The following is a 14,933-nucleotide window of genomic DNA, read 5'->3' as shown; positions in this document are numbered from 1 at the left end:
ATCTTTTGCATTTTTATACCACACACCTGCGGGGGGCGTGGGTGGGGGGAAGGAGGAGAGAGAGAGAGAGAGAGAGAGAGAGAGAGAGAGAGAGAGAGAGAGAGAGAGAGAGAGAGATCAAGGCTAGTGTTATGGCAGTGCTTTCAATGCATAATCTCTTTTTAAATCCCATCCAGCGGTATGAGATGCGGAAACCTAAACTCAGAGATTGGGCAACTCGCTCATGATCCTACAACTATATAATAACTCTCATCTGTGCATATTGGTTTCCATGAGATATGACAGGAAAGATACCCTAAAATTAATGGAGACTATCCAACTCTTTGAGTCTGGCTTCTCTGTTGGAATCCTCTTCCATCTCAGCTGAATTCCCCAGGCACTACGCCCGTGGCCTCTGGCACGGAGCGCATGGAGCGCCCCCGCCCCGCGTCAACCAGAGATGGAGTAGCAGTAATTGAGAATGGAAGGCTCCGGGAGAGGAGCAGAGGGCCTGAGGAGGGGGTAGGGAAAGGGGGCGGGGGGCGGGGTCTACCCCGCCCCCGCCCTTCCGTTCACTCCCATTGGCCGAGCGTTTCCTGGCCGTATCCCACTGCCCACCCCCAGAACGACGCTTAAAGTGTGCGAAGCAGGTGCCTCGAGTGGAGTAACAACTTTGCGCGCGTGTCCGGGCTCAGCGCGGCACCCATTCATTGCTTCTGACCATCCATCCGTCCCTTCGGTCATCCAGCGGGGAGGGGCTCCAGCCACCCGGGGGCAGCCGCTACCCAGGGGACCGCGACCAGAAGAGGAGCCGAAAGCGTAGCTGACCCTCGCCGGCCCGGCAGGGGACGGTGACCACCACCATGCAGACGTGCGCCAGGGCCTGGGGACTGCGTCTGGGTTGCAGAGTCGGGGGCGGCCGCCGCCTGGCTGGAGGCGCGGGGCCTCGTTGGGCGCCGTGCGGCCGTGACAGCAGTAGCGGCGGCGGGGATAGCGGCGGGGCTGGGGCCTCGCGCCTCCTCGAGCGCCTCCTGCCCAGACACGACGACTTTGCTAGGAGGCATATCGGCCCCGGGGACAAAGACCAGAGGGAGATGCTACAGGCCCTGGGGCTGGCGGTAAGGACCCCAACCCGGCCCTCAGAGGCCTTACCCTGCGCCGCCCGGGTTCTGCCCGTACGGCCTCCCGGCCCCCGCCAGGAGCTCTGCTTCGCTCCGCGTGGGACCCGCACCCTGGCCCGGGGCCCCTGGTGTGGGAGCGAGCACGCGCGCTCGGTCTGCGTGCCCCAGCCTGCTCCCACCAGGTTACTTTCTCCTCCACCCGCTCTTCGCGCCTCAAAACCGTATATTTTTCAACCTAAGTCGTCCTGCAGATGAGCTCTCACTTTGCAAGAGAAGGACCTTCTGATTTATCCGATTTATCTCCGGTTGCCCACTGAAATCCAGCCCGAAGTGGCCGAATCACTACCCCGACTCATTATTAATTTTCTCCAGTGATTTTTGGTTTGTTCAAAGTTGTTCTTTTTAGAAAGAAACCCTAATTAGACAATTTAAATGAAGTTTCCCACAAGCCTTTGTAGATGCAAAATGCAGAGGTGACTTTTAACTGAGAAGCAATTTCCTCTGCCTTTAGTGTTCACGGACTTGCGTTTTAATTTTAGAGCATTGATGAACTGATCGAGAAGACCGTCCCCGCCAGCATCCGCTTGAAAAGACCCTTGAAAATGGATGACCCAGTCTGTAAGTGACCGGGAGATTCCGCTTGCTCTGGCCTATTTGTCTTCTATGGTCTTTGAAAGTCCAGCTGTGGGTTAGGATTGCTCAGGAGGGAGAATGTTTATGAAAATAAATCAGCGTTGGGTACCGCACGGGGCGGAAGAGGGTGGAATAATTCAGTTCTTTATCTCAGCGTGGAGACAGCAAACTTCCCAGGGGAAGGCAGTGCACAAACACGTGTAGAGGACTCCCAACTTTCCAGGCACCTGTCCCAGGCCATGGTTCTCCCATCCTTTGGCTTGAGAGGTGTCATCACTTCTCTGCAGATCAGGATACTCAGAAGGGAAAAGGAATTGCCTACAGTCATGCAAACAGGGGAGTGACAAAAATAGGAAACCCAGACATCTGGCCTCCTACCCCAAGGTTCTTTATACCACAGTAGCTTCAGATTGTTCTCTCGCACATCCAAATTTTACTATTTATACCTACTGAAAGGCAGCAGTACTTTTAAAGCTTGAATGATTTTTATAGAGAAACAGAAATAAGATTCATGCTTGATTAAGAAATCTTAGTTTAACCATAGACTCTCTTAGAATTTTATTATTTTTATTTATTTTTTATTTATTTTTAAAATTCAAACAGAAAGAGAATTTTATTTTATATTTAAAATATTTTTAATGGTCTGAAGATTATTTGACTTCCATGGGCTGAGCACGAATCCACAAAAAATTAAAGGCAAATAGGCAGAGCTGAAGAGCTTTTTTTTTTTTTTCTTATAAACAGGAAAGAATTCTCATGGTTTTGAATCATAAAAATGCTATCTCTTACTTCTGGAGTCAAGTGAAGAGAAGACAATTGGTTTATTTTACGTTTTAGAACAGAAAGGATATGTGGAAGGCAAGCTTTATTTTGTTTTAAAGTATAGAACTTGAGGTATGAAGCAGGTCCAGCTCCAGCTGGCTGATGCTGTAACTCAGGGTGTGCTGAGGGCTGCTCCCTTTGTTAGTTTCAAATCTGAACCATTTCCCCTGACAGCAGGGACCTTGTTCATAGAAGAAAATATGCGCTTTTTGTCCAATTGAACTGACTGAGACTTGGGGATAGCTGGAAGCCTTATCTGCTTAAGGTTTAGGAAATCAGAATCCTGATTAATTGAATGTTTACAGTGAAGAGTTATATATTTTTGAAGCAAGCCATCGGTGAATATTTGAATAAGTAAAAGCCCTCCTGAGACTTTCAAAGTCAGGACATGTTAGGTCAGCCCTTTTACCATATACTCTAAAATAAAATGTTCCTGAAGAACATTAGCATCTAGGAACCATGTCAAAGCTATCTAGCCTTTTTTAGTTCAGGTGCTTGTTTCCAGCTGACTAATTTGAACCTTGGGGGATTCCATTTCTCCTCCTCTCCTCTTTAGAAGCAGACTTCTGATAAGTAATTTGCAATTTAAGTGTAAACTTTAAACCCAGCTTCTGTGAGACTTGGGGCCGGTTCCATCTGGTTAGTCTGAGGTGACTCAGAAAATATTGCACAGTCAGGAGTCCCCCGTTGCCCTGAAGTGGGCTGGCTCTCCAGCAAAGCTTGCTACTTGGAAGTGAGCTGGGGGCGGAAATGGGGGGGAGAGGGAGGGGGAGGTGGTCGTGGGCAGCACAGAAGGCATCAGTGTTTTCATCTGAGGTGTGCACACGTCATGGGTAATGAATGTGTTCCACGTGAGGAGAGCAAATTGGTACAGGTAACCTCTAGCAGAAGCATTTTCATTTAACAGTGGAGCAGCATTATCCAAACTTGGTTTCACGTGAATGCTGAATGCCTGTGTTCTACTGTAGTCAGAGGAATTCTAGACCAAATATTTGTTCACTGCATACAGAGAAAACTAATAAGAGCTAGTTAGATGAGTCTTAAATCCCTCATTGCTAAGGAAAAAGAAGATTGTGAGAGCTGTAGCAGCATGGAGATACTTGGGTTAGTGCTTATGCATAACTTTATAATCTCAAATCTTTATGTAGTGCTTACCATGTGCTGGGCACTTTTTAAAGTGTATTTCATGTATTAATTTAATCCTTATTACAACCCGGAGGGGTAACTACCATTCACAACTCTGTTTTAAAGATGAAGAAACCATGGCATACAGAGGGTAAGAATCCTGCTCAAGGTCACCACTGGTAAGCGGTGAAGGCAGAATTCACCCCACACAGACCAGCTGCTGTTCACACTCCAGCCGTCAGTCTACATTGTCTTCGTTGTGTCCTCTGCAAGGGGGTGGGTGTATAAAGTAGAAAACTCCTGTCCTGACTCTTCCAGAGCATCCAGTTTACGGGTATGCACAAGGCTAATCACACTGGAATCACTTGCCAGCTGCCCTAGTGGAAATGCAGCGGCAGGCTGAGAGCACAGGTGTGAGAACACTCAGGCCCGCTGCCAGGGCGAGGGAAGGGATGACAAAAGTTCAGGACTAGGGCTGGGTATCGAAGGGTGGGTAGTTATGCTCTGCTGGACAAGGCTGGGGGAGACTGCTGGAGCTAAAGGGACCAGCTTGTACAGGACAGAGTGGCCCGACAGAGTCAGGGAGGTACAGAGGGTCCAGCTGTCCCGCAGGATGCTCCCCCTCCCCTTGGACACTTCAGGAAGTGCCTTGAAGGAATACCTTGATCATTAGTTGGCTTCACAGTAAGCCATACTTTAGAGAAACAAGCAAAGATATTCAGTTCAAAACCCTGTCAGATTCATCTAGTCAAGTGAATTCTCCATCCCTCACTGACATACACAAAGAACAAAAAAAACTAGAAGGATATATGTCAGTGGGAACATTTGTTTCTCTGTATGGTGCCATTACGGATGATTTTAGATTTCTTTTTATTCCTTTGCTTTTTCTAGATTTTCTACAATAACTATTTATTTTGTTAATACAAAATTTAAATACTTTATGAACCATGCCAATTGCTTTCGGCTATGATATGCCTCTCTGTATAGTATTTTCAGTGAAGCCATCTCAAGCGAACCAGACTGAACTAGCCTGTAAGTTCACAGAAGCAGGGTTTAAAGTTTACACAAAATTGCACATTGCTTATTGTGAGCATGCTTAGGAAGAGAGAGGAGACACTAAACCCTTTAATGTTCAAGTTATTCAACCAGAATTGACCGGCTGAGCTGTCAGAATGAGACTTTTGATGGTCTTGTGAGAACTTTGTATTCTAAGAGATATCGTTAGAGTGATTTTAATAAATGGTTAATGGAGGGCAGTGAGCAGAGGGAGGAGGTATTGTGTAACGCAGCTGCAGGTGGTGACTGTCACCCAGGTGGGGTTGGACACTTCTATTTTTCTTTTTAATTTTTGACAGCATTGGGTCTTCGTTGCTGCGTGCGGGCTTTCTCTAGTTGTGGTGAGTAGAGGCTGCTCTTCGTCGTGGTGCACGAGCTTCTCATGGCGGTGGCTTCTCTTGTTGAAGAGCACGGGCTCAGCGTGCGGGCTTCAGCAGTTGCAGCACACGGGCTCAGTAGTTGGGGCACATGGGCCCTAGAACTCATGGGCTTCAGTAGTTGTGGTGTGTGGGCTCAGTAGTTGCAGTGCACAGGCTCAGTAGTTGCAGTGTGAAGGCTCAGTAGTTGTGGCTCGTGGGCTCTAGAGTGCAGGCTCAGTAGTTGTGGCACATGCTGTTAGCTGCTTTGCAACATATAGGATCTTCCCAGACCAGGTATTGAACCTGTGTCCCCTGCATTGGCAGGCAGATTGTTAACCACTGCGCCACCAGGGAAGTCCACGGGCACTCTTCTGAACTGACCCCAAGGACACCTACAGGGCAGTTGTTCCCCTGGCTGTGGGCGTCAATTATCTTTCAGCTGGATTAAGTCTGTTGTGAGATGCAACCTGTAAACTCTTCAGTCTCTGACAAATCTCTCCTTTGGCCATTCCTAGCTCCTTCAGTTCCCAGCACATATGAATTATTATTTCATCTTTAGGATAATTCCAATGGATTTTCATTATACAACTGTGGAAATAAATAAAGACCAGCCAAATGAGAAAAGCAAAGGCTGTTTATTCTGAACTTGCTCTAGGAGTTAGCCTTCTGCTTTGCAGAGGAGTGGGAAGACCTCATAGTGAAATAAAGGAAAGGCTTCAGGTGTGCCCTGTTGGCCTGGGCAAGCGGTAGGTGGGCCAATTCAAGCAGGGCTTCCTATGTGATTGGTTAGGGCTGCTTGTTTGGCTTTGTCTGGTTGGTCCTAAATTGGAAGCAGGGACCGAGAGTAGGGAAGCTGTCGGTTATTAATCAAGTCCTGGCCCTTCTGGGCCAATTGTTACAGAAGTTATCATTCATTTTCCTCCATTGTCACTGAAGATAGCAAAAGATGGCTTTCTGCAAGTCTAATCTGTAGCAGGCTGAGTTCAGAGGTGGTTTATTGTAGGTAAGGGGGTTGGTTTCCTGAGTAGGTTGCTGCAGGTTGTGGGTGAAAGTTCTGTGGTCTGGCTATTCCTTATTTATATGTTTAGACTCTCACAGCAGTCTGTTGTCCTTTTATTTTTGTCATAAATTCTTGTTAGGCGGACCCCTGCTGATCTGACTGATACCTTGGACAGTCAACATATTGTCTAAATTGTAAGTGTTTGTGGCTATTTACTATAGGCGAGGAACTGTGAGGATAAATGTATGAAAAAACATAGTCACTATCCTCAAGGAGCTTACATCTTAACATAAATTGATTCAGAAAGTTAAAGTGTCCAAGGTGTCATAAGAAACATGAATAAAATGCTGTGAGTGTACAGAAGTGATGTGAAATTGGATAGAAAAACAGGGATTTCTGAAAACAATGTGAAAAGTTGAGGTATATCTTTTCCTGTTAGAAACAAAGACAAAATCTTTACATTGACTATGTTTTCTTTGTGTGTAAATATGTTATTATAAGAAGGGAAAAACACAAAAAGGCAGCTCCTTCATTGAGAAAAAGAAAATGGCAAAATGCAATGTGTGAAGCATAATTATGGAATTATTTGAGTATTGTTATAGTCTCATCCTGGATGGAATCTTAATAGAATAATTATGCTGTCAATGATTTGGGGGATTCTGGAGTGTTTTCCAACACCACCGAGCAATTTTCAGTTCTCAGGGGACACCAACTGGTTGTCCTACGATTTAACTCACTTCTGATACTGTCTACCTGCATATAGCATCAGACCTCACAGATTAAGTCCCCCCAAGCTGCCCCCACTTCAGGTGCCAATCACAAGTTAGGGTTTTCACCTGGGCTTCTGACCAACAAGCTATAAATTGGACCCCCTCCTCTGGTTCAATTAATTTTCTAGAGCAGCTCACAGAACACTAACATTTCCTTACATTTACTAGTTTATTATAAAGGATATTATAAGAGATACAGGTGAACAGCCAAATGAAGAGGTACGTAGGGTAGGGTCTGGATGTGTCCCAAGCACAGGAGCTTTTGCCCCCATGGAACTGGGGTGGACCACTTTCCCAGCACAGGGATGTATTAGCCAGCCCAGAAGCTCATCAAATCTGCTGTTTTTATAGAGCTTATCCTGCAACCCCTCCCCCCTTCCTTTTCCCTGAGGTCAATTGGTGGGCCTGAAAGTTCCAGCCCTCTAATCACTTGGTCTTTTTGCTGACCAGCCACATCCTGAGGCTATTTAGGAACCCCACCCTAATCACTTTATTAGCAGATACTCAGGTGTGCTCAAAAGGACTTGAGTATGAATAACACAAGATACTCTTGTCACTCAGGAAATACCAAAGACCAGAGATATTTCTTATTATACTACAGGGATATTTCAGAAAAATATGTGGTGATATATCCTGATAAAAGTGGAGAGGTGAAAATATTTATTTTAAAAGAGATGAATCCTAAAATAAATTGTGATCAGTTTTTTCCCCTTCCTTTTGAAACTAGAACACCAAGTGAGAAATCTCAGTCTTTGTAAAGTATCATTTTTAAGCATTAAGATATTTTGAACTATCAATCTAAATAAGGATGTAAACTGAAACAAGCTCAAATGACCAGAAATTTGAGTTTATTTGGGAATAGCAGAGAAATTGCAATTTAGGAGACATGTGCTGTAGAAGCTGCAAACAAGTTACTGAGGGTCTGGGGCAGGTTGTGTTTTGGGCAGGGAGCACAAAGAGAGGGACATCCAGCCAGAACCCAGCCAGTAAGTTCATTGGCTTGAGTATGGAGAGATTCTTGGTGGATGTTCATTGGTCTGGAGATAAGTCTCAGTCTTCTGTAAATCAGGCGTTTACAGGAAATCAGTCTCTCAGTTCTTAAGTTCTGTTCTTCTGAGGGAGCATGTGTGAGATTCTCCATTTCATATCCTTGGGTTCCTTTTTTTTTTTCTTAATAGTCATTTTTCTGCTGATAGCACCTTATCTTCATTTGGCTGTATGAGTCTCATCCTTTTCCTCTTCAACTTTTATGTTTCTGCTGTCTCAAATTGTTCCTTTTTTTTTTTTTTTTGGTGGACGGGCCACGTGGCTTGTGGGATCTGAGTTCCCCGACCAGGGATTGAACCTGGGCCACAATAGTGGCCACTAGGGAACTCCCCTTGGGTTCCATTTTGGATTGAAATCCTTTCACAGGACTTGCTTATTTTTTGACATGCAAGGATACAAACATGCTGACATATGGTGATGAGGGGCCAAATAGGTCATGTGATCGGGACAAAGAACTTAAAATATAAAACAACTTTTTCCTCTTCATCTTGTTAAAGGATCATGGAATTCATCCAGCACCATCAAAGATTTTATGTAAATGGAATTCTTCAACAATATTTTTAAAAATTGGCAAAGTTACTGTATTAGTTATCTCTTGTTTTATAAGAAATTACTACAAAACTGTGGCTTAAAACAACAATGAACATTTATTATCCTCACAGTTTCCGTGGGTCAAGAATCCAGGAGCAACTAAGCTAGGTGGTTCTGGCTGAGTTACTCATGAGGTTGTGGTCTCACGTTGGTGGACGCTCAACTAGGGCTGGAGGACCCACTTCCAAGGTGGCTCATAAACATGGCTGGCAAGTTGGTGCTGGCTGTTAGCGGGAGGCCCTGGTGCCTCCTCACATGGGTCTATCCACAGACTGCTTGAGTGTCCTCACAACATGACAACTGGATTCCTGCAGAGCCAGTGATTCAGGAGAGAAGGAAAGCCAGGCAGAGACTATTCTTTTTATGACCTAGTCTTGGAAGTTCTATAGTATCATTTATATCATATGCTGTTCATAAAAGTGAGTCACTAAGACTGGCCCAAATTCAAGGGAAGGGGAATTAGTTTACACCTTTCGAAGGGAGGAGTGTAAACAAGATTGCACGCAAAATTTTTTTTAATAGACGTTCCTTTTTAGAGCAGTTTTAGGTTCACAGCAACATTGAGCAGAAAGTACAGAGAATTCCCCTATACCTCTTGCTTCCACATATGCACAGCCTCCCTCATTATCAACATCCCCCACCAGAGGGGTACATTTGTTACCGCTGATGAACTTACGTTGACACATCATCATCACCCAGAGTCCGTAGTTTACATTAGGGTTCACTCTTGGTGTTGCACATTCTGTGGGTTTGAACAAGTGTATAATGACATGTAACCACCATTATAGTAGCATACAGGGTGTTTTCACTGCCCTAAAAATCTTCTGCATAGATATTTAAAAAACTACCACATTCATCTAAATTAGCATATACTTGCTATCATAAATTATAATGAATTTTATCTAACTTTTAAAAGTACTCAATGCTATCAAAATAAAATATACTGTGCTTTAAATATGGTATTACTCTTGAGGACTATTGAGGTACATAGGGCCATTTGCCCATAGACTAAATGCCCCAACCTACTCCCCTTTGTCACCATTGGGTTATAAGCCACTATCACCAAATCTATGTCTATAGCCTCCTCCATCTACTTTAATTCCTTGAGAGACTTCAATGGAAAATACAATACTGCTTTAGGCACTGAGGATGCAAGAATCAGGAAGTAAAGGGTGATAAAGATATGGTCCCTGACTGTAGGTTAAAACTGATAGGGAGATAGATACTGAATAGCTCCTTAGGTCTGCAAATAGGATGAATGGTTTAGCTGAGGTTATGGCATGAGCAGAGGCTTGGAAGTGTGGACATGCCTCAAATAACCTAACATGGTTATTTGAGGATGGTGAGTAGACCATGTGTGTAGAATATTGAGCTGAAGAGAGGTATGGAAAGCAAGGTATGGAGGGCCCAAAGCCATGATAAAGGATTTGTTTTCCTCTACATAGTGGGGAGACATTAACAGTTATTACAGAGGGAAGTGACATATTCAAACTGTGTTTTGCAGAGTGCCTCTGAGACAGAGGCAAGGAGACCAGCTGGGAGATTGTTGGAGATTTTATTTATTTTTTTTATTTTGGGCTGCCTTGGGTCTTCGTTGCTGCGTGAAGTCTTTCTCTAGTTGCGGTGAGCGGGGGCTACTCTTTGTTGCGGAGCACAGGCTCTAGGCACGCATGCTTCAGTAGTTGTGGCTTGCGGGCTCAGTAGTTGTGGTTCACAGGCTCTAGAGCGCAGGCTCAGTAGTTGTGGCGCACGGGCTTAGTTGCTCCGCGGCGTGTGGGATCTTCCCGGACCAGGACTCGAACCCATGTCGCCTGCATTGGCAGGCGGATTCTTAACCACTGTGCCACCAGGGAAGCCCTGTTGGAGATTTTAGAGGTGAGATTTTAAATGTGTCTACCAGGAAGCAGTCACCAAGATGATATTAGATATGTAAGAGTGGGAGCATGAGAAGGCAGGGGAGTCTTTAGACTGTGATGCAGGTCTGACCCTGGTGGAGGGGGAGAAGGATGGAAGAATTGGGTAAGAAGAATCATAGACTGCAGCACAGATCTAAAAAGTTTTGGTCAGACTGAGCAGAGTCCTTGAACCAAAGTCACCCATCAGAGGAGTCCCACATCTTACAGGAATGGGTCTGCATTAGTTCTCCTGCTGGGCTTAGTATCAATAATTGCCTGGGAGCAGCCTGTGGGAAGTATGGTTTTGGTACAAACATGGTGGTCGGTCCAGCGGGGCAGCAGGTAGGACTGTCAGTCAGTTTCTAGGCTGAGTGTCTTGGGGTGATGGAGATGTCATTAACAGAGAGCAAACGGGGAGAAGAGGAGGGTCCTAGAGGAAGACGAGATCATGGGTGTTGTTTGAGCAGAACTGAATTTGAGGTACTCAGGAACATGCATTTGAAAAAGCTGAATCAGTAGTTGGAAATAACGAGTCTAGAGCTCAAGAGAGAGATTAGGGATGGAGTTGCAGATTTAGTGAGTCTTCTGAATGAATTAATGAGAATGAGTGAGATTTCCTATGGATGAAGTATTGGGAAGAAAGTGGAAACCAGGATATTGGGAAATAGAGCATGGAAAAAGACACAGGCAGAGCAGCCTGAGTTGAAGTAATCCAAGAGGCCAGAGGTTACATTTTAAGTCAGGGGTTTGTGGACCTCAATATCATATTCTGGACCTTTCTTAGGCATAAGAGAGAAAAAAGTACACATGATTACATAAGGACACTCTGAGGTGGGAGGAGTTTAGGGGCTGCCTGTCTGATGATCTAAGTGAGAGGCAGGAAGGGTGAGACAGAGCATTAGAAAAGTGAGAAAGTGATCATCTGGGTAGTGAGGGGCCTAGATCACCCTGCATGGAAGACCTGCTGAGATTTAATGGCTTGAATCTGTAAGGTTTGCTAGGATCCCCTCACCCAGCATCATTTAGTGACCTGGGAGCAGGAACAGAGGAATGGGGTGCCTGAGTTTAGCTTAGTTTGAGGATTGGTAAAGTCAAGTGGCCAAGGACTTCAAGTCCACACAAGCTGGCTGGGGTGGGAGACAGGTGAGGCAGTCCCATCCGTCCACATTGGGATGGGAGCTCAGTGAGCACCTTATGGGAATGGGCGTGGGGGGCCTGACCTGCTCGGGAGCCTGAAGGGGGGGGCCCACAACGAGGTTGTGCGCTGCTTTCAGGAGGGTGAGTGTTCTGGCTTCTATTCCTTATGTCCTCTTTTCACCCCACCAAATGGCACTGTGCTTTGCTTTTAGAAATCTCTGTTATATGATGTGTGAAGAACTTTGATCTCGTTTTGACTGCTCAGGTTTGTTTTACTTGTTAAACCTGAAGTATTTTAATAAAAATGCAAACTGGGAATTTTAGTAAGGATTCTCAATGTCCATATCATCCAATGTACTAACTGATTAAACAATAAGGAAACAAAAGTTTGGAAAATATGAAATTATTGTAGGCACTGTATTATTTCACAGAACTTGCTTAATAGCTGCAAGTTTCCCTTTAGAAATGTTTCTCTGAAGTTCATGCCTTTAGGGATGTGAGAACCGTTTGCACATTGATTTGTCATTGTGGATTCTGTGCTAGGTGAGTTATTGTGAATATTGAGCTAACAACTATATGTGGGAGTTTAGGTGAATTTTCATTCACTTGTATTTTCTGAGCACCTAGTATGTACCTAGCAACCACTATGCCTCTGTCCACAAAGAGATTATAATTTAGTTGGTGAGATTCTGGGCTGGATTACAAATTTCTCCATATGCCTGTATTCCTTTGATCTATAAAAATTCTCTCTTTCCTGCAAACATCTTAAATTGTTTAAGTTGGACTCAATACATATTTGTCCCTTCTTGTTCTTGCTCTGCTGGCCGTGACAAGCTACTCACAGGGCAGCAAAGAGGAAAAACAAACACTCCAGGACTTCCACTCTGATTCTCATTTCAAATTGACCATTTGGCCTGCTTATGTAGGTCAACTGGTGTTCCAGGTAAATATTATGAATTGTAATGTTTCTCTGTACACTTCTTTTGTAAATGTTTATAGATGGAATGAAAAGGGGCGGCTGACGAGGTCTCCCACAGAAAGTAGTGTGACCCAAGTCCCAGAAGTAAATAACAGACATGTCCCCACTACCCCGCCATGGGATGCTCTTCTGGTTTTCCTACAGCTGCTATAAAGATCTTGAACCTGTATATCTCTTGGGTGAGCAGGCAGAGCTCTAGGGACTGCTCACTCCTGTGGAGACGAGGGACCATGGAGCCATCAGAAACACGGGTTGGACGTGCCTTGGCCCCTCTCGGCTGGAAGTGCCTGGCCAGGGGTTCTAATTCCCAAGACTCATGAGGGGCTGGGTGAGCTGGGGTATTAATCGGCTGATCAAGAAGATGGGAAAGAGCCTGGCAGGCTTAGGGTTGGGGGGCCAGAGCCCCAGGTCAGGCCTGTGTGGTGCTGCCCAGACCACATCCTGCCGCATGGGGTGGGCGCCCCTCTGCCAGTCTTGAAGCGTTTTCAATTCAAAGAGTTTCCATGTCATTATTCTGCATTAACGAGCTTATAGATTGGTTTGCCTTCCTGGACTGAACAAATTCTATAATTCAGCAGACTGTGGTTGTGAAACCCTCCTTTGCTAGGGAAAGAAACTTGGCAAATAAGAGGGAGTAGGGTTTAATGGGCTGGGTAAGTGGGGTTAAGCCATGCTTAAGCCCACTTATTTACGGGGCAGGGAGAGAGGTGCTGCAAATGATTAGGTGAAGTTAGAAAAAGACTACACATTAGGATGGAGTTTGTAGGCAAATTCTGGCTTCCACTCAGGAAATCAGAAAATCCTGATATATGCTATCATCCATGGTTTGTTTATCTTGAGACCCCGGACCCCACCCCCCCATGGTTCCTGAGCAGCTTTGGCAAGAAAAATGCTAAAGCAGCCTCTGTCCTCACATTCTAGCCCCAGCTCTTCCCTTCAGCCTCTGGCAGAAAAAGCCCTTTCTGGGAAATTCAAATATGAGTTTCTTGGTTTCCAGTCCTGATGATTTCCTTAGAGTCCTTTTCTGAGAATCTTGCAAAGCACGTGAAGGGCAGGGAGTGGGAGGGAGGCTCTGTTGCTGGTTGAATGGCTGCTCCATGCTGTGCGTTGCTGGGCTGCCTGGAAAATGCTCTGTGGACAGCCAGCCACTGTGGGGACAGCAGATGTCTGCACCCATGTATTTCACAAGCAGGATTTTGTTCTGGGTGTAACATTTTAACTCAATTTAAATTTTTTGAATAAATGACAGTCGTATTATCCAAAATTCAAGAGCATGAAAAGATATACAGGGTAAGCAAGACCCCTTCTCACTTATCAGTTTCTTAAGAATCATCCCAGAGATATTCTGTTAATATACAACATATCCATAGATATTTATTTTTTAATATAAATGGTAGAATAATATATACTCTGTAGAAACTTAGGCATAATATTTTTAGATTGTCAGAAAAGCAAAAGCAAAGCGTGGATACATTTTTCCATATAATTGTGGCAAAAAAAAATTGTGTGTTTGGGAATGGGTTAAAGGTGGGGAACTGTGTGTGTGTGTGTGTGTGTGTGTGTGTGTGTGTGTGTGTGTGTGTGTGTTGGCGTGTAGCAGGTATCTTGACCCATATAGCCTGCCTGTTTATTCTAATGACATTCTCCTAGTTCTTGTCCAAGTTCACATGTATGGGAAATTAAAACCTAGGCCTAGAAATTTAACAGCTAAATCAGCTTATTCCTACCAGAAAGTATATTTGGGGAAGTGGTTGGTACAAAATTCTCCTTGATGTTTTAGGTGCAAGTGACAAGGGAGTTACTATTGGAAAGGCTCTTATATGGAATTATGTAAGGAGGAAGCATTCATTCTGAATTCTGAGAAGCAGGAACATTGTGAGACCCACCTGTAGTTTCTTAGGGAATGGTGCCCAGGTCACTGAACTCTGTTCTTGGTACATTAGGACCAGGGCGTTATGCAACGTGCTGAGGTAGAGGAATAAACAAGGTCAGAAGCAGGTATTTATTCCACAAGAAAAGAACTTAACTGCTTAGATCGCTAAAGGACTAAGGAATTTCATGGCTGGGAGGGCACAGTAATGCAAGGTCTGGCTGCTCTTTGAGGCTGTAGGCAGACGTCTGGAGAATGACAGTTTGTCTCCAAGTGTTTTGTTTTTATTTATTTATTTTTTTAATTGAAGTATAGTTGATTTGCAATGTTGTGTTAGTTTCTGGTTTACAGCAAAGTGATTCAGAGAGAGATATATATATATATAGTTTTTCATATTTTATATATATGTATATCTATCTATCTATATATATATAGTTTTTTATATTCTTTTCCATTATGGTTTCTTACAGGATATTGAATATAGTTCCCTGTGCTATACAGTAGGACCTTGTTGTTTATCCATCCAAGTGTTTTTTAATGGACATTCCC

The 14,933-nt window shown here is 44.5% G+C and overlaps 1 protein-coding gene across 1 annotated transcript in view; it reads left to right on the top strand.

Annotated features, from left to right (window-relative positions):
- The first annotated feature begins 842 nt into the window (after positions 1-842).
- Positions 843-14,933, top strand: part of GLDC (glycine decarboxylase) — a 98,983-nt gene continuing 84,892 nt past the window's right edge. Inside the window, exons 1-2 of the mRNA XM_060155066.1 lie at positions 843-1,097; positions 1,640-1,718. Of these exons, the coding sequence (XP_060011049.1) occupies positions 843-1,097; positions 1,640-1,718 (334 nt within the window). The remainder of the gene's footprint in view (positions 1,098-1,639; positions 1,719-14,933) is intronic.

This window comes from Lagenorhynchus albirostris, chromosome 7 (genome assembly GCF_949774975.1).
Source record: "Lagenorhynchus albirostris chromosome 7, mLagAlb1.1, whole genome shotgun sequence".
Lineage (NCBI taxonomy): Eukaryota > Metazoa > Chordata > Mammalia > Artiodactyla > Delphinidae > Lagenorhynchus > Lagenorhynchus albirostris.
This window is presented reverse-complemented; position numbering and strand designations above follow the sequence as displayed.